Source organism: Theropithecus gelada, chromosome 14, assembly GCF_003255815.1.
Source record: "Theropithecus gelada isolate Dixy chromosome 14, Tgel_1.0, whole genome shotgun sequence".
Lineage (NCBI taxonomy): Eukaryota > Metazoa > Chordata > Mammalia > Primates > Cercopithecidae > Theropithecus > Theropithecus gelada.
Window position 1 is genome coordinate 96,782,204 of NC_037682.1, and position 25,423 is coordinate 96,807,626.

The 25,423-nt window shown below is 37.5% G+C and overlaps 1 protein-coding gene across 1 annotated transcript; it reads right to left on the reverse strand.

The window, feature by feature from the left end:
• Positions 1-4,923: 4,923 nt before the first annotated feature.
• Positions 4,924-23,432, reverse strand: LOC112605952 (caspase-12). Its single transcript, XM_025355826.1, has 11 exons — positions 23,297-23,432; positions 18,992-19,261; positions 17,349-17,414; positions 17,103-17,180; positions 12,233-12,327; positions 11,663-11,836; positions 10,508-10,742; positions 9,778-9,927; positions 6,414-6,523; positions 5,905-6,024; positions 4,924-5,312 (listed from the first exon to the last, which is right to left on the reverse strand). Exons 1-10 carry the CDS (start codon positions 23,430-23,432, stop codon positions 5,926-5,928), a joined length of 1,413 nt encoding a protein of 470 aa, XP_025211611.1. The 3' UTR covers positions 4,924-5,312; positions 5,905-5,925.
• Positions 23,433-25,423: the final 1,991 nt, after the last annotated feature.

The following is a 25,423-nucleotide window of genomic DNA, read 5'->3' on the forward strand; positions in this document are numbered from 1 at the left end:
GATAGTATAAATAAAAAATAATCACAATATTAGGAAATTAAGGGCACACTTATATAATTGCAAAATGCACACTAAGATAATTGCAAAATGCAAAACGCGATTCTATTGCTGGAAAGTCTCAGCAATATAATTGAACAACAGATAAAAGAACTTCAAAGCTTGAAGACGAGGCTTTTGAATTAATTCAACAAAGACAAAGAAAAAAGAATTAAAGAAAATGAACAAAGCCTTCAAGAAGTTTGGGATTATGTTAAATGAGCAAACCTAAGAATAATTGGTGTTCCTGAGGAAGAAGAGAAATCTAAAAGTACGGAAAATATATTTGACAGAATAATTGAGGAAAACTTACCTGGCCTTGGTAGAGATCTAAACATCAAAATACAAGAAGCTCAAAGAACAAATGGGAAATTTATCACAAAAAGATCACTGCCTAGGCACATAGTCATCAGGTTATCTAAAGTCAAGACAAAGGAAAGAATCTTAAGGGTTGTGAGGCAAAAGCATCAGGTAACCTATACAGGAAAATATATCAGATTGACAGCAGATTTCTCAGCAGAAACCCAACAAGCTGGAAGGAATGGAGTCCTATCTTTAGCCTCCTTAAGCAAAACAATTATCAGCCAAGAATTTGTATCCAATGAAACTAAGCTTCACAAATGAAGGAAAGCTACAGTTTTTTTCAGTCAAACAAATGCTGAGAGAATTTGCCACTACCAAGCTGGCACTACAAGAACTGCTAAAAGAAGCTCTAAATATGGAAACAAATTCTTGAAACACACCAAAATAGAATCTCCTTAAAGTATGAATCTCACAGGACCTTTAAAACAACACAATGAGAAACAAAACAAAACAGAAATGTATTCAGGCAATATATAGCACAATGAATAGAGTAGTACCTCACATCTCAATATAAACACTGAATGTAAGTGGCCTAAATGTTTTACTTAAAAGATACAGAATGGCAGAATGAATAAATATTCACCAACCATGTATCTGGTGTCTAAAAAAGACTCACCTGACACATAAGGAATCACATAAACTGAAGGTAAAGGCATGGAAAAAGATATTCCATGCAAATTGACACCAAAAGCAAGCAGGAGTAGCTATTGTTATATCAGACAAAACAAACTTTAAAGCAAAAGCAAAAGAGGGATATTATATAATGATAAAAGGACTAGCCCAACAGGAAAATATCACAATCCTAAATATATACATATATGCACCTAACACTGGAGCTCCCAAATTTATAAGATAATTACTACTAGACCTAAGAAATCAGAGAGACTGCAGTACAATAGTAGTTGAGGACTTTAATACTCCACTGATAGCACTAGACAGGTCGTCAAGACAGAAAGTCAACAAAGAGACAATGGACTTAAATTATACCCTAGAACTAATAGATTTAACAAATATTTACAGAACTTTCTATCCAACAGCTGCAGAATATACTTCTATTCATCAGCACATGGAACATTCTCCAAGATAGACCATATGACAGGCCACAAAACAAGTCTCAACAAATTTAAGAAAATCAAAATTATAGCAAGTACTCTCTCAGACCACAGTAGAAAAAAAATTGGAAATGAACTCCAAAAGGAACCCTCAAAACCATGCAAATACATGGAAATTAAATAATCTGCTCCTGAAGGATCATTGGGTCAACAATGAAATCGAGAGGGAAATTAAAAAAATTCTTACAACTGAGCAATAATAGTGACACAGCCTATCAAAACCTTGGGGATACAGTCAAGGTGGTGCTAAGAGGAAAGTTCATAGCATTAAATGTCTACATCAAAAAGTCTGAAAGAGCATAAATAGGCATTCTAAGGTCACACCTGAAGGAGCTAGAGAAACAAGAACCAAAGCCAAATCTAGCAGAACAAGAGAAATAGCAAAAATCAGAGCAGATCTAAATGAAATGGAAATAAAAACAATACAAAACATAACTGAAACGACAAGCTGCTGCTTTGAAAAGATAAATAAAATCGATATATCATTAGCGAGATTTACCAAGAGAAGAAGAGAGAAGATCCAGGCAAGCTCAATGAGAAAGGAAATGTGAGATATTACAAGCAATACCACAGAAATACAAAAGATCATTCAAGGCTACTATGAACACCTTTCTATGCACAAACTAAAAAACTCAGAGGAGATAGATAAATTCCTGAAAATACACAACCCTCCTAGATTAAATCAGGAAGAAATAGAGACTCTGAACACACCAACAGAAAATACCAAGATTGAAACGGTAATTTACAAAGTTACCAACCAAAAAAAAAAAAAAAAAAAAAGTCCAGGACCAGACAAATTCAAATTCACAGCTAAATTTTTTCAGACATTCAAAAAATAATTGGTACCTATCCTACTGACACTATTCCAAAAGATAGAGAAAGAGGGAATCCTCCCTAAATCATTCTATGAAGCCAGTATTGCCCTAATACCCAAACCAGTAAAGGATATAATTTAAAATGAAAACTACAAACCAATATCCCTGATGAACATAGATGCAAAAATCCTCAACAAAATACTAGTTAACTGAATCCAACAGCATATCAAAAAGGTAATCCAACATGATCAAGTGAATTTCATACTAGGGATGCACGGATGGCTTAACATTCAGAAGTCAATAAATGTGATACACCACATAAACGGAATTAAAAATTAAAATAACATGATTATATCAATAGATACAGAAAAAACTTTTCAAAAAATCCAGCATCTCTTCATAATTAAAACTCTCAGCATTCCCTCTGAGAACTGGTACAAGGCAAGGATGCCCACTCTCACTACTTCTATTTAACATAGTACTGGAAGTCTTAGCCAGAGCAATCAGACAAGAGAAAAATATAGAGTGCATCCAAATCAGTAAAAAGGGAGTCAAGCTGTCACATTTGCTCATAACATGATCTTATACCTAGAAAACCCTAAAGACTCATCCAAACAGCTTTTAGAACTGGTGAATGAATTTGGCAAACTTTCAGGATACAAAATTAATGTACACAAATCAGTAGCTCTGCCATACACCAACATTGACCAAGCTGAGAATCAAATCAAGAACTCAACCCCTTTTACAGTAGCTGCAAAAAAACAAAATACTTAAGAATACACCTAACCAAGGAAGTAAAAGACCTCTACAAGGAAAACTACAAAGCACTGCTGAAAGAAATCATAGATAACACAAACAAATGGAAACACAACTCATGCTCATAGATGGATAGAATCATTATTGTGAAAAATGACCATATTGCCAAAAGCAATCTACAAATTCAATGCAGTTCTCATAAAAATACCACCCTCTTCCTTCACATAACTAGAAAAAAAAAACCCTTAAAATTCATATGGAACCAAAAAGAGCCCATGTAACCAAAGCAATACCAAGCAAAAAGAACAAATCAGGAGGCATTACATTACTTGACTTTAAACTATACTATAAAGTTGTAGTCACCAAATCAGCATGGCACTGATATAAGAACAGGTGTATAGACCAAGGAACAGAGTGGAGAACCCAGAAATAAATCCAAATACAGTCAACTGATTTTTGACAAAGCAAACAAAAACACAAAGTGGGGAAAGGACACCCTATTAACCAAATGGTACTGGAATAATTGGCAAGCCACATGTAGAAAAATAAAACTGGTTCCTCATCTCTCACCTTATACAAAAATCAACTCAAGATGGATCAAAGACTTAAATCTAAGACCTGAAACCATTAAGATTCTAGAGGATAACATCAGAAAAACCCTTCTAGACATTGGCTTAAGGAGAGACTTTATGACCAAGCAAATGCAAAACATTTTTTTTCTTGCTTCAACAACAACAAAGATAAATATATGGAACTTCATTAAATTAAAGAGCTTTTGCATGGCGAAAGAAATAATCAGCAGAGTGCAAAAACAACCCACAGTCTGTATTGAGACTAATATTGAGACTCTACGAGGAACTTAAACAAATTGGCAAGAAAGAAACAAACAATCCTATCAAAAAGTAGGCTAAGGGTATGAATAAACAATTCTTAAAAGAAGATATACAAATGGTCAACAAACATATGGAAAAAAATGCTCAACATCTATAATGATCAGGGAAATGCAAATCAAACCACAATACAATACCATCTTACTCCTGCAAGAATGGCCATAATCAGAAAATCAAAAAATAATAGATGTTGATATAAATGTGGTGAAAGTGAACACTTTTACACTGCTGGTGGAAATGTAAACTAGTACAATCACTATGGAAAACAGTGTGGAGATTCCTTAAAGCACTAAAAGTAGATTTACCATTTGATCCAGTAATCTCACTCCTTGGTATCTACCCAGAGGAAAAGAAAGATATTATACAAAAAAGGTATTTGCACATGCATGCTTATAGCAGCACAATTTGCAATTGTAAAATATGGTACCAGCCCAAATGCATATTAATCAACGAATGAATAAAGAATATGTGATATATATACACATCATGGAATACTCCTTAGCCATAAAAAGGAATTAAATAATGACATTTACAGCAACTTGGACGGAATTGGACACCATTATTCTTCGTGAAGTAACTCAGGAATGGAAAACTAAACATCATATGTTCGCAATCATAAGTGGGAGCTAAGCTGTAAGGACACAAAGCCATAAGAATGATACAATGGTCTCTTGGGGACTTAGGGGAAACGGTGGGAGTGGGTTGAGGGATAAAATACTACACATTAGGTACAGTGTACACTGCTTGGGTGATGGGTGCACCATAAATCACCACAAAAGAACTTACTCATGCAACCAAACACCACCTGTTCCCCAAAATTATTGAAATAAACAAAAAATAAAATAAAATAAATGAATATTGAAATCAACATCTAAAAGTCAGGTGAAAGTTAAATAGTATGTACTATATATGCCTGATGAATATTATAAACTTAAAAGTTATGTTTAGGACAGTTTTATTACTAGTAGTAATGTTATAACAATATAATGAAAGAATACAAAATTGCATATTCAAAATAAGCAGGCTATATAAAATAACTTGAGTTTTGTGAATAGTTTTAACAAGGTTGACAATGATTATTTTTTCATTAATTTTTTCTTGTGATTTTTAATACTTAATTTTTTCTCCTATAAGCATGACTTATTTATGACAAAATGAGAAAACAAGCACAAGTTTATAATAAAAATTTATTAAGCATTAATTTAGCAAAAATATGAGATTGATTTTAGCCTGGCATTTGCAAAAGGTGGAGAGCGAGCAGTTTGATACAAAAATATTCTTAATCAAAAATTGACCTTTTCATACAGCAGATTCATAGATACCATAATGCCTTCATTTTCCTAGAGAAAGTAGAAGAAAAGAACATGAGTAATTTGGCTATTAGAGGTAAGATGTAAATATAACTAATCTCTACTGTGAGAAATACCTTCACAAAAGGGCTATGAACCTGTCATCCCCAAATGGGAAGATCTGTACTAGGGCCTCATTGCCTCAGCATAGATTTAGCAGCTAGTCTAACATATGGTACAGGAAAACCTCATCACAAACAGAGGAGAACATGGCTCAGTAAAAGCGACTTTTGGGTGAAGAGAGACAAACACTGGATATACATCACATTTCCAATGACTTTTCTTTCCGCGTACATCATTATCCAATATTCCCCACTCGCTGAGTAGTTCCTTGAGAGAAATTAGACATAAAGGATTTTCTAGCTGACCGCTATTGGGCTACCATTACTTACACAACCATTATGCTATGACTGATGTAATATAAAACCAGGGTTTCACTGGGGTTCACTAAGAAAAGGAAAATAACACAAGCCTTCTCTGTAACTAGCGGGCAGCTGACATGCCATCATTATTCTCCATTCTATCCAGACTTTCTGAATAGATGAACAGGGAGCACCCAAATCCACTTCTAGAATATATTTACCTGAGTTGCTTTTTATGAGTTTTAATTCCCAGGAAAGAGATAGAAATATCGTGTCATAGATAGTCTTTCAATGGTGGGCAACTGGGTCACTACATTTGGTGTCTCAAATGAACGTTGAACCTAAAGTAGTAAAGAAAGCCTTTAGAGATGTTCTAAAAGGAAAACCTGACTCTTTCAGGAGTGAGAAAAGTCATGGTGTGTATTAAGGCTGTAGCTAGGTAATGTAAACAGAAGGTATTTTTAGCTTTTCCTTAGATATAGCACATACACAAATGAATTCTTACTCTAAAAAGAATTCCCTGGGTGAGCAAATCTATCAAAGTCAGGTTATTGGGAAAACCCACACTGGTTCTATGTAGCATTTTGGAAGACCCCATCTTTGAATAAACTTGGAATACAGGAAGGATTGTCAAGATGAATTAAGAGCTTTGGGATTTCCTATAAAAATTCACAAATGGTTCTCCAAAATTTTCTGGGGCATAACACTGAAAATAAAGGAAGACCCCTACCTTTCGAAAAATTTCTTCTAGATGATGACTCCAAGAATACTCTTTGAAGTAGTAGATAATTTGGGAAATGAAGACAGAGCCACTTATTTCATGCCTCCAAGAAACATTATCTGCAAATAAAAGGCATCAAAATATTGGAGGATGTGATCTTTTATACATGTGGAAGATTCCTGGAGCAATACCTTTGGGACAAAATCTGATTTTGTTTCTTCGGAGAAGAGAGGAAAACCAATGCTAATAAAGATGGTATCTCCAGCTTCCATGGCAGACCCGGAAAAAACCATCATGGACCCTCACTCATAAATCCCCTTGACTTTTCTAGTAGGCTAGACTGAAGTGATATCCTCTGGGTTTGCAAGTGGTGGAAAAGAGTGTAAGTCCTTTCAGCACTAACTACATAAGAGAAAAATAATACAGCCTTGACATTCCTTGATTCTGGGCCCTTTCTTCATCCTGACTTGTTTCATACTATATATTTTTGTGTACTTTTTGTTATGTTATATAAAAATATTTTCAATGACTGCTTCTGTTTACCATTTCAATATGACCAAGTTGCTTCTATAATTTAGGGAAAAAAGGCAATACTTCTCTAACTACTGCTTTAGTTGCAGCCAGCTGCTGATTTCTCCTTACTTTTTAAAGTCAAAATTCCAATTCTGTCTATATTCATCATTCCATTTCCCTTATCCTGCTCACTCCTATTAGGCTTCTCCTTCCTATACCTAACATCAACTTTGCCAAATGGCTTTCCCCAAGGTCACCATGACCTCCAAGTTACTAAATCTAATAGTCATTCATCAACCCTTACCTAGATCTGATCTTTCATTCACATCAGAAACTGTTGGAACTCCAACAGATTCTTTGTTGGTAAATCTAGCAACGCATACTCCTTATGTTCTTTCTTATTCTCTGATTCTACTTTGCGAGTCAAATTTACTGGTTCCTATTTCTCTAGTATTGAACTCTAGGGTAATTTTAACCTCCATTTCAAGGTCCCCTCTTATGCGATTCTCAATTCTTAGATGATTTCATCCATTTTTAGGATATTAAATATTATCCTTAGACCAGCATCTCTCAAAATTTTATCCCACATGCAAATCTCTCCTCTGAAATATACAACTGTGCAGCTCCCTACTCTTCATTTCATCTCAAAATATGCCAAAGCACCTCAAAACTTCCTGCAAAACTCCCATTTTAACTAATGCCCCACCGTTTACTTGCATGTTGGAGTCACTTCTATCACACCTTATTATTCACCTACCATATATTCACCAAACCACTGGATGGTCAGTCATATTATTTTTGTATACTAATTGCTTCTTAGATACAAGAACTTATTGCATCCCAAGACTATTAGTATCATCTATGGCTTAATATATTGTGCTAGCATTTAACCTGTCCTCATATATCGACTCTTGCTGTACTATAATGTATTCCACACTGAACCTCCAGAATGATCTTCAGAAACAAAGATCTTATCATTTAATTGCTTACAGCCTAGTTGAGTTTCCTATTACTATTAGTATGGAGGACCATATAAGGCCTCAGGTGTTTCAGTGCCTGCCTCACTCTCTAGACTCTATATTAGCATCTCTCCTGATGCTGTGTTCCAGCCGCCCAGCCCTCTCTCCTAAGCTTCTTTTTTGTCTGTAAGTTCTCCATACGCACTGCCTTTCCTGTCTAAAAAGTTCCTCTCTTACCCTTGATTTGTTAACTCCTTCATTTCTCAAATGTGAACACATATTTTTTAAGGCTTTTACCAGAGTTAACAATTATTATTTATTCTTGTTAAGTGCCTGCCTTTCTGGGTATAAGCTCCATGAAGTTCAGTAACCATACCTGCTTTAATTGTGCATCGTATGTCTTGCACTGAGCCCAGGCCTAGCACAAAATTACGTGCAGAAGAAAGAAAAAAGAAAGAAAGAGAAAGAGAGAGAGAGAGAGAGAGAAAGGAAAGAAAGAAGAAAGAAAGAAAGAAAGAAAGAAAGAAAGAAAGAAAGAAAGAAAGAAAGAAAGAAAGAAAGAAAGAAAGAAAGAAAGAAAGAGAAGGAGGAGGGAGGGAAAGAAAGGAAGGAAGGAAGGAAGGAAGGAAGGAAGGAAGGAAGGAAGGAAGGGCGGGCAGGCGGGAGGGAGGAAAGGAGGAAGGGAAGAAGGGAAAGCGAGAAAGAAAAAGAAAAGAAGAAAGGAAGAAAGCAGGAAAGAGAAAGAAAGAGAGAGAGAGAAAGGAAGGAAGGAAAGGAAGGAAGGAAGGAAGGAAGGAAGGAAGGAAGGAAGGAAGGAAGGAAGGAAGGATTTTGCATATTGTATTGTATTTCCCCAAATAAATTAAGTATACTTTCAGAATTTGTACCAGGCCTTATATACCTCTTCAACTTCCTTTAACAGCTGTAAGTGTAGAACTTATTTTTCAAATAAAATCTTATTAAAACTCGAATACATGACAAAGGGAAGCCACTTGAGTTGTTTATTCCCCAGGATGGACTCAGAGTGTCCTCTAGCCCCTCAGTGCTCACATGCAGCCACAAACAACAGCCCTAATCACAACAAAGCTTTTAAGAAAGGCAGAAAGTCAGGCCCCACCCCAGATTTACTGAATAAGAAATCTACTGCATAAGCAAACTACTGAACAAGAAATCGAATGATTTCAATGTTCATTAAAATTTGAAATCCATAAATTAGAGCATTTAGAACTGTGAACTGTGCAAAGGAGTATTTAAAAATTGCTCCTGTTATCCAAATCATTGATAGAATAATATTGTGGGTGATTGTTAAAGAAATCTGCAATTTTGACCATGAGTGATAAAGAATATTCTCTATTTTTACATTGCATTGTGACTTTCCAGCCAAAGGACTGATTTTTTATTCATTGACTTCATTATCCAAAATTAGTTAACATTTAGGCATTTAAATGTTAACTAGTTTCCTGAAACTAGATTAATAATAATAGGCCAAGAGTTACTGGGATGTGTGAAGCAAGCATAATGGTTTCAGTGGTTGGCTTCTTTAATTGCTGGTAAGTGACTGTGGAGCTACACTCTGAGAAAATGATACCTTTCTCTGCCATTGCTACATTCAAAAAACAAAATCAGATAACACCTCACTTTTTGTAGTTAGATTATTCCAGGTCTGGATGCTCACCAAAGTCCTTCCAAAGTCCTGTTAACTTTGAACGTTTCTTCCCAAATCAAGATTTATAGCTTTCTAATTATGAAAGTCTCAGCATTTTAAATCTTTTCTCCACCTAAAATATCCTAGTAATTAGAGAAGAAATGCTCTTATCAGTGATAAGATATAATCATAGCCAAGTCGACTATCTAGCAGCCTACAAAGAAATCTAGAAACTATTCTCTCTGAAATCACTTACGTGGTGTGGAAGATTTGAAAGCAATGAAGTCCTTTTCCACATGAGCCTTTGTGACAGCATCATTACAGATGCTACTTTGCAAGAGCTGACCATGTGTATCTGCACTGGCTTTTCCGCTGTCAGTGGTGAACCAAACAATCCCAGCACCACCTGCGAGAGACATTATGTCTTATGAAACATGAGATATTTATAAATACACATATACATATGCAAACACAAACACACATGCATACACATACACATATGCACACACATGCCCATGCACATACACACACATACACATACACATATGCATATACATACACACATATACACATATGCATACGCATACACATACACATACACAATACTGTCTCTTTTACCATAATACCTTTACTTTAGTACATTTTCTCATGGCATTACTTAAAAATGCAAGTACCTTACTACTAGAAATACTGCCTCACTTACCGGGAACAAAACAGAGCCCACTTGAGTTTAGAACAACCATGTTGACAACATCATCCCAGATGATCGGGATGTTTCTAATTATTCTACTTATAGTTTCTTTAAAAAACGGTATGGACTTAATACAATTTCGAAGTGCACTGGACCTAGGAATAGTACTGAAATGTTGTTTATCTTGCTTATCCCTAGGAAAATGAAGTATAAACACCAGGCTAATTTTAAAAGTGCACAGCCACTCCCGGGGGTCTCAAAATCAAGATTTATAGCTTTCTAATTGGAGACTCACTGCCTCGGCAGGCTTGCATGATGATGACCTTGGGTTTGTCTCTCAGACTCCGGCAGTTACGGTTGTTGAAAATTTCGAAGATGGTGTCATCGTGAAGAACATCTGGCTCTTGATCCCAGTGCTTAGTTCCACAGATTCCATTCAGGACGCCATGTGACATGAACACCAGGAATGTGCTGTCTGAGGACTGGTGCTCTGGGCGAGCAGCAAACTGCCTTAGGGCTGTTTCCATTTCCTGAAAGAGACCCTTGAGTCACTATCGAGGAAGTCTCCACATGTGTACAGTTTGTACTTAAATAGTAGGTGGGGTTCACAAAAATGAGCCAGTACTAAGGAATCAGATGGTTTAGACTGAATGGGAGTGTAAGATAAATAGTGTTCTGACATAAAACTAGAAAATTTAACTGTATAGAATATTAAAGCTAGTAGGGTTTTTATGTAGTATCTTGCCCAGTGGTTTTCAGTAAAACCTTAGGTTTCTGAAGATGCTGGGAGATGGAATAAAATGAAGGCCAAGTGAGATGACAGGACACCCACAGGGCCACTTTGCTATAATCTGTTTAACAATGGTGTTCTTGTAAGTTTTTATTTTAAAAGATAAAATTGACAAGTATTAAAAATATGAAATTCCCTCACTATGGAGCTGCAGAAAGTTAGTTTAAAATGGTCTAAGGTCATGCAAAACAGAGCTAGAATCACAACTTTTTCATTATATATTTGTGTGTGTGTGATTTTTTCACCTATACCTGCCTTTACATTTAGACCCTTGCTATGGACATTTTAAAAATCTCACAAGCTAATTCTGTAGGAATCAGACATGGCAGCATGGCAGGGTGTGGGGCTTTTGTCTTAACCAGACCATCTAGTAGTCTCCCAGATTGTGAACATCAGAAAGACCTAATATTTTCACTAAAACTCTGCTACATAGAATTTATCTAATCACACACACACACACACACACACACACACGTACATGTTACAAGATGGTGCATTAGAGAAGGCTGAAATCCACGGGATCCTATTCTGGAGAAAATATAATTCCTATAATATCATACATCTTGCTCTTGTAGCTACCAACTAAGAGGTTGAAAATTATCTAAAGGAAAAAAAAAGAAAAAAAAATGGAAAGCTTGTTCTGCTCTCTGGAGCCATTACCTGAGCTGTGAGATTCTCTTCTATAACCACTGAGTATCCAAGGTTTTCAAGTAGATCTTGCATCCCCAAAAGGTCAAGTTCAGAACCATTTCGATTAAGAAGATAGTGGAATTCTTTGTTGCAGATGATGAGGGCCAGGCGTGTTCGGCCCTCTTTCTCCATCACTGAATATATCTGCAATTAATACACACAGAATGACTTTCCCCAGGCCTTTTCCTTTTTGCCTCCAAAGTTCATACACAACAGGCCAGTATAAATATATAGTAAGTGACACAAAGTTTCTGCATGAAAATACACCCTCGTGAGGAAAGAGGCAGAAAAGCAGACTGAAAGCATGTACGAGGTGCAAGTGTTCACTGTACGAAGTTGGCTTCAGTTAGGTGGTGGAGAGGAGTTTAGACTGTGTCCCAAAGTGAGATTGAAGAAACAGAAAATGTAATGTGAAGACCAATCAGTTAGATCATTTCCTGATCTTAAGACCTTTGTGACGAGAGTTAAAGCATCCCAGTAAGTCCCCAGTGTCTTGTCTGAATGAGTAATCTTGTGTCTCCCTATTTCAAAGCATATCACCTCATCCGCCCTTTTCGTCTTCAGTTCATGGAAATGAGCATGAGGGCAAAGCTTTAACCTGCCACTGGGTTGGGCACCCTGGATTTCCAGAGGAGCTGAAAGAGAAAAAAATTGTGTAGCTCATTAAGCAGTAATGTCTGCTGCCTTGCAACCCTGCAGACCCTTTTGCTAGGCTCTCATTCCTCAAAGCTGCTTGCTGCCAGTCCATGAAAAAGTTTTACAAAATGAGAAAATTGCTTCATATTTAAAATGCCTATAACAAAAATATTGAGTACATCCCTATTTTCTTTCTGCTTCTTACTGCCTCGTTATAAATTTCCGTGTTTTTGTTAGTGCTCATGGCATGGACTAATCTTTCAGACCCAACACATTAGCATTATATAAATACAGCAACTAAGATTTGGAAGGAAGTTTAATGTTTATTTAGCCTAGTGGAATCACTACTCAGATATTTGAATGTCACTTGAAATATCCTTTCTTTATTATTACCATTCTCTGAGACATCTCCCCTTTCATGGAACGCAAAACATTCCAAGGCATTCTTAAACTCTTATGTATGTAATAAAATGTGTACCTTCTAGGTATTGATATGTATTTCCCACCTCAGAATCATACAGAAAACATTTAATTCATTTCCCTGTAAAAGCCCATGAATTCTTCCATGACCAATATGTCTTTCCCTATTTTTCATTCTTACATGAAAATACCCTCTACATAAACAACTATTGCATTGTACTTTAATTGTGTTTACTTACTATAACCTTAAATAGGATAGAGAAGTCGACTTTTATATTTGTATTTCCAGTATATAGAATTGTATCTGGAAAGATTGCTAGTTTATAAATTTTGTTAGTGAATAGTTGTCCTCAAATACTTGAAAATAGCTACAAGGTCTCCCCTGGTTCTTTGTTCCCTTAGGGCAACAAACCTATATCTTATCATAGTTTTGCATAAGAAATATTTCCCCTTTTAACCATCAAATCCATCAGTTTACCTACATCTCTGCTCACCTGTTCTACTTTCTCTTTTACTGCATAAAACATGTGTCCTTCCTCCTATCAAAGGTCACTGCCCCTACCTGAGTTCTGAATTCCATCGCCTCCTACCCACAAGGGTTTTTATCAGGTATTTATTCTGCCTCAGGTTCTATGTCATCAATCTCTTCCTCTTTTCCTACAGACTTATGCCCATTGGCATCAGCATGCCTTAATATCTATAAAGGTTTATTTTTTTCTTTTTGAAAAAAGCCTTCCTGTTTCCTTGCCAGGTATTGTCCCATTTCTCTACTTCTCTACATAATGCCTTAAAAGCAATCTTTTTTTTTTTTTTTTTTTTTTTTTTTGCTATTTCAAATTTTCATGTCTTATTTATTTTTTTTTTTTGTATGCAATCCAATCTGGCTGTTATCCTCAATCCTTAAATAAAATACTTATTATCAAAACTACCACTGATCATTTGTTGATTTCTTAGCATGGCATGGTTGAAAATATACTCTTTCTTAGAAAACATTCTCTAGGCTTCTGTAATGCTGCATTTTCCAGCCATTCTTCCTAAATCTGTCTGTCTTAGTCGTTCGTTCTTCCTCTCCCACAGTGTCTCCAAAAGTTGTGTTTTTCTATGCCAGACACTCTGTTATTCTCTGTCAATGCTCTTTCTCAGGTGGCATCTTCCAGTCTCAATCTCTTAAATACTATCTACATGCTGATGAATCTCCAGATTTTTCCCAGTCCAGATTTCTCTGTGAGCCCATCCATTTGCCTATTCAACGTCTGCCACTGGAGGTAACACGTGTTCCAAACCAAACATTCAAAACAGGACTCCTGATATTGTGCACTCCTTCAAATCTGTATCTCCTGCACACCTGTTTTCTCTGACTCAGTAAATGGCACCATTCACCCCAGTTGCCAAGCCAAAAACCTAGTCATTATTAATTATTTCTTTTCTTTCACATCCCATATCCAATTCATTAGTCAGTTTCCATTGATTCTGCTGCCAAAACTAGTGAGAGACAGGACTAGCTGGATTTCTTGGGCTGACTAAGAATCCCCAAGCCTAGCTGGGAAGGTGACCACATCCATCTTTAAACATGGGGCTTGCAAGTTAGCCCACACCCGACCAATCAAAGAGCTCACTAAAATGCTAATTAGGCAAAAACAGGAGGTAAAGAAATAGCCAATCATCTATTGCCTGAGAGCACAGCAGGAGGGACAAGGATCAGGATGTAAACTCAGGCATTGGAGCCTGCAAGGTCAACCCACTTTGGGTCCCCTCGCCTTATATGGGAGCTCTGTTTTCACTCTCTTAAATCTTGCAACTGCACTCTCTTCTGGTCCGTGTTTTGTTACAGCTCAAGCTGAGCTGTCTTCACTCGCCTTCCGCCACTGCTGTTTGCCCCCGTTGCAGACCCGTCACTGACTTCCATCCCTCCCGATCCAGCAGGATGTCTGCTGTGCTCCTGATCCAGCAAGGCACCCATTGCCACTCCCAATCGGGCTAAAGGCTTGCCATTGTTCCTGCACAGCTAAGTGCCTGGGTTCATCCTAATTGAGCTGAGCACTAGTCCCCGGGTTCCACGGTTCTGTTCCATGACCCATGGCTTCTAATAGAGCTGTAACAGTCACCACATGGCCCAAGATTCCTTTCCTTGAAATCTGTGAGGCCAGGAACCCCAGGTCAGAGAACAGGAGGCTCGCCACCATCTTGGAAGTGGTCCGCTGCCATTTTGGAAGCGGCGTGCCACCATCTTGGGAGCCCTGGGAACAAGGACCCCCCCGTAACACTAGGTCTCAAATTTAACAACTTTTCATCAACTCTATTGCCATAAAGTCAGTCTAAAAGCTATTGTCTTTCTAACTGAAATATTTAAACCGCTTTCAACTGACCTTTTTGATGGGATGCTTATCCTATCACTCCTCGTTTAACAACTTCTAAGTAGTGTAAATGAAGGCAAGATGCATCATTTATCATTTTTCTGCTGTGACATTAGGTCATGTCCTTGCAGTTGCAATTTACTTGGCATTATTAGTATGTAATGATTTCAACATGGGCAGGAAGATTAAAGGGAGAATTGAGAGTACAGAGTGAAGTAAATGAAAGGAAGGAGAAAAAGAACAGAGGAAAAAAAGAGAAGAGGGAAAAACAGAGGAACAAGAAAAAGAATTCAATGGAAAGAAAATGAAACAGATGGTAAGAAAGGGGAAATGAAAGAAATGGAGAGAGAAAAGTGGGAGATTAACAGCTGTCTTTCACTTTGAGGGTTGTTATTTAAAAACCCTCAGTTGGAAACACCTTATTTACATTTTGGTTAAAGAGAGTACCAAATTCTTACACAGAGAGGTCAATTTATTATATTTATATTGCTTTTGCTTTTTAATGTCAACTATTTTATGTAAACTAAGGTAAACTTATGTAAGTTTAAGCACTTGTTTTAGGAATGCACGTTAGCTGTAATAGATGGCTAGGAAGAACAGAGGCTATGCAACACTCCTGGAATTTGTAAGGATCGTCAACTACTAATAAACAGTTGTCCTAAAAAACAACAAACAAACAAAAAAACCCTGCGATGTTTTCTGTTGCAAATAAAATTCCTGGCATGAATCTTTAATAGCTCCACTTACACTACCCCTAATTTCCTACTCTGCAGTCAGATTGGCTGTGACCCTCTTACACAACAAGAGCGTTACTGTCTCAGGGTCCTTGCTCCTGTTTCCTCTTTCTAGAGAACACTTGTGTTTCAGAGTTTGGCACAGCTCCTTCCCCACAGCTCAAGTATGTACTGAAATGCCACCTCTGGGGAGAGGTCATGACTAAACAAACACCCTGGCTCACTGGTCTTCCCTTGACCACCCCTGGCTGACACACACACGACGTGCACACACACACATACACAACCACCTCTTTCTATGACCTAATCCTCCTTTATTTTATGCATTCTCTGAAATCACACCATTTATTATTTACATGCCTTTTATATACCTACTTCACTACATTGTAAACTCCATGAGAGCAGGAGCTTTGTCTATCTCGGTTACTGCTATACACACAGTACTAGACAGCATGCAGTAGGTTTTCAGTTAATATATACTGAGTGGATAAAACCATGATAAAAGGTTGAAAAGTTTTTATTCCTTTTTAAGTTTGTTCAGAACTTTTGAAAATATGGCACTCAGAAGACAATACTATCTTTTATGCTCATCCTGTCATTCTAGACACTACAATTCTTTAATGTAGCTCAATAATTGATCAGTTTCCTTGGTGACTGCATAGAATGTGTGACTCATATGCAGTTTTTATTATTTTTTATGTGCTTTTCTTAACCATTTCCTTATTCTGTTTTCTGCAGTTAATAGTTTCTTATATATCTGTAGTTTTACACATTTTTTAAAGATGTGATGAATTCCATTTAAAAATGTGAGTGTCAGAAAGGTGGGGATATTTACATCAAAGCACATAGTCAGTGGTAGTGGTGGGCTCACCATATACAATATTCTTAGCTTTTATTCCAGTTCTCTTTACACTACCCCGTAAGACCTTTAAAAGGTCTGCTTTATCTCAAATAATGTCATTATATGTCCATGGATAGATATCACCTGTCATTGTTAAAGCTGATGCTTGGACCAATACAGCATTCTGCTCAGTTTCTTCACTTTCACTTTCATTTCTGGGTTCTGAGGAGAATTGAAGAGCAGGGATGTAGGTGCTCATCTTGCTTTTGAGACACCTTGTTACAACAGGAGGTGAGAAATAACTATGTTGTCTGAACCTCAATGCAGTGGTGTTTCCTCTGTAATATAGGGCTCATTCTAAGGCTATCTTACCCACAAACGATGCCTGAGGGTTCCCATGAACCACTTCTTTGGTAGCAATTTACCTGTTGGAGGAACAGCCATTGAATGAGCTGATGCAGCTCTTTCTTCATCTTTGCTTTCTTCATTTTCTTCTTCTGATTCTGCAGTAGAATGAAGAAAAGGTTTAGGATCAGTGCTCTACTCTGAAAGCCATTTCCAAGGATGAAAATTGACTGAGAACACAGGTTTCCCAGGTCTTTACTGGGATACCTTCTCACAATAGAGGCCCAAGAGTTTTCTTTTGGAATCTGGCATTTGGAGGCCGTTACCTGTGGAAGAGGAAGATGATGCAGAGCTTTCTTCAGATTCCTGGTCCTCACTCTCACGTTGATATTCTGAAACAATATAAAAAAACAGATTTGTTTGCAGAACTAAGTTTCAAGAACCTACACACTTTACACTCTTTCCCTTTCACTAATGAGTAGATGACTATGCTAGCATGGGGCTACTGTATGAAGCATGAAGATTTGGCCCATTCACTAAGCAACAAGTTTGTTCTAGAGGAATGTAGCCTTCAGCCAAGTGTAAAGGGAGGCCGAGTTTCTATAAAACAAAGGGGAGCTTGTTATCTGTCTGCTTATAGAATTCAATGAATAATCAAAATCTTTAATCAAAGTTTTTATACAACGGCATTGTTCATTCTGAGCAAAGAAAAGTACATCTATGTATAAAAATTATCTACAACAAAAATAATTCCAGATGCATGTCCAAGAATTGGGAATATACTCATTTATATATTACAGTCTGGAATAGGAATCAGCAAACCACAGCCTGTGGGTCAGATTCAGCCCGACACCCATTTTTATAAATAAAATTGTATTGGGACACACATCAACACACCCATCATGTACTTATGGTCTACGCTGTTTGTGAGCTGCAATAGATGATTTGAGTCATGACAGAGGCCACATGGTCCAGAAATATTAAAATATTCATTATCTTTCAAAGCAAAAGTGCAACAACCCGTGCTACACAGAGAAAGAAATGTCTGTACCCCACCAACCCATGAATTCCCTATTACTTCCTTGAATAGAAATCTAGATTTCCAGACATTTCTTTCCGGGGCAAAGCCACAGCTAAGCAAAAGATAATGGATATCCCCTATTGTACATTCTGTATCTGGGAACGACACTAAAGTCCACATTGTGAAACCAGAGTATCCCAGAATAGCTAAAGGCTATCAGCCTTTAATAATGTCTCCAGCACCATATGCATATTTAACAAATATTTACTGAGCACTTATTATGTGTCAGGTATCATTTCTATGTATTTAGGATATGTTCATGAACAGGGCAGACAAAGATCCCCCACATGGTGGGGCTTACATTTCAGCAGAGGGAGACATAATACTATAATGAATCAGTAAACTGAAGGGAGTGATGAGGGTGAGGATTGTTAAAGAAAAAGTAAACAGCAGTGTAAAAGTAATTGGGGTTAATCAGAGTATTATGTGGCATTAAATATGATAGACAGGAGGCCGGGCCTGGTGCCTCATGCCTGTAATCCCAGCACTTTTGGAGGCTGAGACAGGAGGATCACCTGAGATCAACAGTTTTAGACCAGTCTGGACAACATGGTGAAACCCCATCTCAACTAAACACAAAACAAAACAAAACCAATTAGCCAGGCATGGTGTAGGGTGCCTGTAAATTCAGCTACTAAGGAGGATGAGGCAGGAGAACTGCTCTAACCAGGGAGGTGGAGGTTGCAGTGAGTCAAGGTTGCACCACTGCACTCCCACATGGGCAACAAAGCGAGACTCCATCTCAATTAAAAAAAAAATGGTGAAGAAGGTGCTAAAATGGGGATAGTTTATTCTCCACTTGGAGAAGGGAAAAGTAAAGAAGACAAAAACTGAATAAGAATAGTAGAGAAAGAATGAGTTACTAGCTCTTAGTACGACAATACTCACCTAAACTCAGCTGTTTTGGGTGACTCAATAGGCGGTCCTTAAGTATTTTGCCTGCCATTTGCGCTTTCTCAGTGATAGTATCAACTAGGTTTCCAGCGTTGTTCACCATGAAGTTCAAACCTTTTCCTAGACTGCGTAACTCTTCCGTATTTAACACATTATTTTCCATCAAGTCATCAAAAATGCCATCTAGAACATTCCTGGCCAGCAACTTCACCATGTTGACTGGATCCTCTTTGGATGGTTTCTTATCTGTGAGAATGACAGAATCTTAGATATAGGCAGAACTTTAGATAGCCCATTCTCCATCAAGTCATCAAAAATGCCATATAGAACGTTCCTGGCCAGCAACTTCACCATGTGGACCAGATCATCTTTGGATGGTTTCTTGTCTGTGAGAATGATAGAATCTCAGATATAGACAGAACTTTAGTTAGCCTATTCTAGGGTAGTGGTTCCCAAATTTTAATGTGCATAAGAATCACCTAGAAAGCTTAGTAAGCAGCGCTTCCTGCACCCTAGTCCAAACAATTTTCATTTCATAGGTGAGAATGGGCCATGAATTTTCCCTTCTAACAGTTTCTCAGGTGATGCCAAAACCTCTGGTGCAAGGACCACACGTGGAGAAGCTCCTGTCTTGTTCACCTAGCCATTTCCATAGATGGTGAAATAGATTCAGAGAAGCAAAGTGAATTCGCTAAGGAACTTAGTGACAGCTGACTCAGTTTAGTCTTTGCATCTCCTACGATCTCTTCATTTTCTTTCACTTTTATCAATAACTAGTTTGAAAAACTAGTTTGGGCCGGGCGCGGTGGCTCAAGCCTGTAATCCCAGCACTTTGGGAGGCCGAGACGGGCGGATCACGAGGTCAGGAGATCGAGACCATCCTGGCTAACACGGTGAAACCCCATCTCTACTAAAAAATACAAGAAAATTAGCCGGGCGAGGTGGCGGGCGCCTGTAGTCCCAGCTACTCGGGAGGCTGAGGCAGGAGAATGGCGTGAACCCATGGGGGCGGAGCTTGCAGTGAGCCGAGATCGCGCCACTGCACTCCAGCCTGGGGCACAGTGCAAGACTCCGTCTCAAAAAAAAAAAAAAAAAAAAAAAAAAAAAAAAAAAAAAAAAAAAAAGAAAAACTAGTTTGAAAAGACATTATATTCAATATGTGCAGCAGTAAAACATAAATGCATTCATCTGTAAAATAACACCTTTTTTGTTTCCTTTATCAAGGCTGACAGGGAAGCTCGGCATGCCGAGACTGAGAGTACATATTGTAGCTGACCCATTTGCTGCTGTATTTGAAAGTTCACACAGAGAGTAGAAATATGGAGGAAATGCAAATTACCCTGTTCAACCGTCTGGCTTCTCACCCTCACCGTAACAGAACACTTATAAAATGGGTGAGAACTGCAAGTCAGTATGAGTTAAAAGAAGAGTCTAAAAATCAAAGGAAAAGTTTAAGAACAGAGATCCAGATGTGTCTACATTTCTCTTTTTTTTGAGATGTTGTAACATATTCATGAAGACACTTGGTTTGCATTTTTAGTGCTGTGACCAAGCTGACATATCTCCCGCTACACCCAGAGTAAAATAATTAGGTCTTGGGAGAACCCTCTCCAGTCTGCCTTCTTCTTTCCCTTGAACTATAGTGTTCTCAAAGTACAACCATAAACAACAGAAAAACTGAAGCCACTCACCAGCCATGGCTGCTACTGCTCCCTGGAAATGAAAAAGCTACGAAAGTGAAAGCAATTTCAACAGGCTTGCTCTCCTCTAAATGGACCAGCTTGTTGATACCACCCTAAATGGAAAACTACAGGTCCTCAAATTCTCTTTCTCTTTGCCAAGATACAATTAGATTCCTGATCTCATATATGTATAACGGCTTTCTTTTGGAAAAGAGAAAGCAGAAGGTGTTTTTTGTATTTGATATAACAAAGTGATCAGAATGAAAGCATGCACACTTGCACGAGAACACGTCTCTGCATTCTGTTTTTTCTCATCTATTTTTAGCCTGTTAATAAATCAAATTAAACCTCCGTTTGTCTCTCTGCTGCCATCAGCCTCGAAATGGTCAGGAGTCTTTACTTCACTGATACTTCCTCAACCCTGGAAGTGTGATTTTGGAAGGTAAGAGAAAGAGGTTGACTGAGGACTGGCAAATGGTGATACTCCCTTTACTGTTTGAAAAACCCACGTAAGTTATCTCTTATCTTCTCTTTCCAGATCCACTCACTTTTAAATTGGGATGTTGTTTATTCATGAGATTAATGTATTTTCATTCAATAAATGAACAAGAGACTCACTTATTTTTGAAATAGATATATGTGTGCCATTAAAATCGAACAAGAAAAGTTTATAAAATGGAAAAAGATCATCTAGGTTCCTTAATGTCACTTGACAATGTAACCACAGTTATATGCATACCTTGCATCTTTGTGTGTAATTTTTTCTATAATTTTATAAAACACTTAATATGACACTGATTTTATTCATGCCTCTAATCATTGGCCTCCTAGCCTTTTTGGCCTTCACTTTAATTGTGAACTAACCTTATGACTAGGTTTTGGCTAACATGATGCAGCAGAGCGATCTGATGGAGTTTCCAGCCTGAGTTTTACAAATCCTTGTGCCCTTCTCCCTCTTGAACACCTGAAGCTAAATGAGGATAAGCCTGGGCTAGATTGCTAGCTGAATAGAGACCTCGTGTGGAGAAGAGCCCAGTCATCTCAGCCAAGGCCATCCTAGACCAGCCTCCAGCCAGGTGTTTTCCCAACCTATGAGATATCCCAGCCTTGTCAGCAGAGATGCCTACCCTACACACAGATGGTCTCAGACACAATCCCAGCAGTGATGAAAAGAAATATTCAGCTGACCAGCCACCTTGTAACAATAATAAATGTTTCTTGTGTGAAGCCACTGTATTTCAGGGCGTTTTGATACTCAACACTAGATAACTAACAGACACATAATCACCTACAGATTTTTTTTCTATAGTGGCAGTATCTTAAAATTATATTGCTGATAATTTGCTTAATTTAACTTCCACAATATGTGACAAACATTTAAAAAACGCAACACATCAAACACTATCTGATTTTTGATGGCTGTATACTGTTTAAAATGTGGATAGATTATAATTTTAAAAAGTTTTGTCAGTAGTACAGAAAAGACTGCAATAAAAATCAGATTTTTATGATTTTTATCTTTGGTCCCACAAACGAGGTGTAATTTCTCTAAGTTATTTGCCTTACTTTTTAATGGCAATCTTTGAAACAACCAATAATGCCTGTTTGATCTATTTCATGATATAAAGATTACAAACAATGCTATCTGTCTCATATGAAAAATGAAATGTAGCTCATTCACACTGCCAGTTCTTTCTCCTATTCTATCTAATATTTGATAATAGTGTGATTTCCAATTATTTCCTTGATTCATTTTGAAATATAATAACTTAACTCACACTTCTTCTTTCATCAATTTTGCATAGTAGCTTAATTCTCCTCTGTGTAAGTTGATCAGAGTTTCCCAGGTACAATTTACTCCATCTCTTCTGACCTCTGCACCATTTTTTCCCAATTTCCTATTGTAGTAAAAATACATACTCCCAAATTGACCATCTTAACATTTTTACATGTAGTGTTTGGTGATACTAAATATATTCGTAATATCATAACAGTCACCCCCATCTACCTCCAGAATTCCTCTTTATCTTGTAAAACTGAAATTCTATATCATTAAATAATAACTCCCCATTTCTTCCTCCCCACTGTCCCTGACTATCACCATTCTACTTTCTCTCCTTATGAATAGGATACCCTAGGTACCTTATATGTAAGTGAAATCATACAGTGCTTGTTTTTCTGTTGCTGCCTTATTTCACATAGCCTAATGTTCTCAAGTTTCATTCATATTGCAACAAATGTCAGAACTTCGTTTTCAAGGCTAAAATTCCATTATGAGTATATACCACATTTTACTTATCCATTTATCATTTATTGGTTAGTTGTGTGGCTTCCACATTTTAGATATTGTGAACAATGCTGCTGTGATTGTGGGTGTATAAATACATCTTTGAGATCCTGCATTCAATTATTTTAGGTACGTACCCATAGATGGAATTTCTGGATCATAGGGTAACTCCACTTCTGATTTGTGCAGAACCATCATACAACTTTCCACAGGAGCTGTATCAATTGAAATTCTCACCAACAGATCATAGGGTTCTAATTATTCTACATCCCTACAAACACTTGTTATTTTCTGTTTGTTTGTTTTGATGGGAGTCATTCTAATGGGTACGAGGTGCTATGTCACTATAGTTTTCGGCATCATCTGCTTTCATCCTATTGTTGGGGCTAAGTCGCAGTCGGTTTTCTTTATTGGATATTATGCGAGCCATAAAGATAAAAACTCCGGTTAGCTTCTTCCACTTCATTTAGACTCACCCACCATTTTCAGTGAAATTATATTCTCTATTAGAAAAAGAAAAAGACACAGTTCATTTGTCTTCACCTTTATTGAAATACAAAATGTTAAGCATGCAATCTGTACCAGTAAAGGTGTTTCTTGAAGTTGATAAAGGAGGGCTTGGCTGCTTGTGGTTTCCTGCTGGGGAGAGAAAGAACAGAAGGTCAAGACGGTCACCCCTTGCTTCCTTCTTCCCATTCCTCATCATGATTCTTCTTCCATCCTCTTCCATGTGCTCTTGACACTTCCCTTGACTTCCATCTGTGAACCTGTTAATCTTTTCACTAAAATGTGATCTTCATAAAATCTAAGTAAAATTATGTTACTTCTTTTTTCTAAAGCACTAGAAAGGCTTCTTGTCTCACTGAGATAGTAATTTTTAAAGGTTTACCATGTGATAACCAAGAACCATGAGATCTGGCTTCTCACTGCTTCTCCTAATTTGTCTCTGCCATTTTCCCCACTCACATTCTCTTTTGGTCACACTGTCTCCTTGCAGTTCTTTAAACATGTTTAGTGCATTGCTACCCTAGGGCATTTGCACTGGCTATATTCTGTGCTGGGACGCTTTTCCTGAATAAGAACCATATGATTCACTTTCCAACTCTGTCCATTCTTTGTTCTCATTTCATTATTTCAAGGAAGGCTTTCCTGAGTGCAATATCTATAGGAGTACAGCATCCATCATTTTGTATGTTTCTTTGTCTTCATTTATTTTTCCTCTTATTTTATTTATTTATTTATTTATTTATTTATTTATTTATTTATTTTTTGCATCTAGCTTGTGATATATTTACCTATTTATGTATTCAGAGAATGTTTCTCTTCACTAGTATATAAACTTCCTCAGTGTAAGGAATCTAGCTACTTTGTTAACTGGCATATTCCAAGCGTCTAGAACAGAACCTGGTACATGGTTAATGTTGCAAATACTAGTCAAACAAACAATTAAACGTACAAATGTAGCCCCATTGGATGGATTAAGCACTGAAAACTCTTATGCTGAAATGATGCAATATTGTGACTGGAGTGTCAGAAACCAAGAGTGAAAGAGTACATGGCAAATATTGGAAGTATTGAGAAAACCTTTACACAGTTGAGTATAAAATATAGGCCAGGCGAGGTGGCTCACGCCTGTAATCCCAGCACTTTGGGAGGCCGAGGTGGGCGGATCACTGGGTTGGAAGATCGTAGCCATCCTGGCTAACAAGGTGACACTCCGTCTCTGCTAAAAATACAAAAACAATTAGCCGGGTCTGGTGGCGGGCGCCTGTAGTCCCAGCTACTCGGGAGGCTGAGGTAGGAGAATGGCGTGAACTCGGGAGGTAGAGCTTGCAGTGAGCTGAGATCCGGCCACTGCACTCCAGCCTGGGCGACAGAGCGAGACTCCATCTCAAAAATAATAATAATAATAATAATAATAATTTAAGTATGTATCTGAGATGGAGATTGATAATAGGCTTATAATATAGTGTTAAATGAAGATGCTATGAGTGAATAAACTACTCTTTTGGTCCAGATTCAATGTACCCAATCTATAACATTTTGATTAAACGAACAAAAATAAAGTATATCTATTAACATGAGAGCTTGAAGGAACTTCTGGAAAGGGCTGAGGGTCTGAAAACAATCTCTGAGTGATTTGTGATCTGTGTTGTGAGAGCATTCTGAGAACGAGAGACTGGATCAACACAAACTGTACACTGTAGGGTTTATTTTGTACTATCTGATAAGGGTACCTGAACACCAGTAATGTGGTATTTGCTGTGGTATCCTCACTCAGAAAATCAACGTACTGCTTTCTGCAGAGTTAGTGCCTCTGTTTTCTCATTTTTGTTCAGAGTTTGATGCAATGTTTGGTAACACTCTCTCTCTCTCTCTCTCTCTCTCTCTCTCTGTCTCTGTGTGTGTGTGTGTGTGTGTAAGAAAAAGAGAGAAAAAGATAAGGATAGAGTATGA

Bases quoted from the DNA above. Each gene is read 5' to 3' on its own strand.
- LOC112605952 (XM_025355826.1), bottom strand. From the start codon at position 23,432: ATGAAGTGGAAGAAGCTAACCGGAGTTTTTATCTTTATGGCTCGCATA. The intron at 9,928-10,507 runs GTGAGTCTCCAA...TGTCTCTCGCAG, and splicing joins CATGCAAGCCTGCCGAGGCA to GTGGTGCTGGGATTGTTTGG. The intron at 6,025-6,413 runs GTAGGGGTCTTC...TTACTACTTTAG, and splicing joins TAGAAGAAATTTTTCGAAAG to GTTCAACGTTCATTTGAGAC.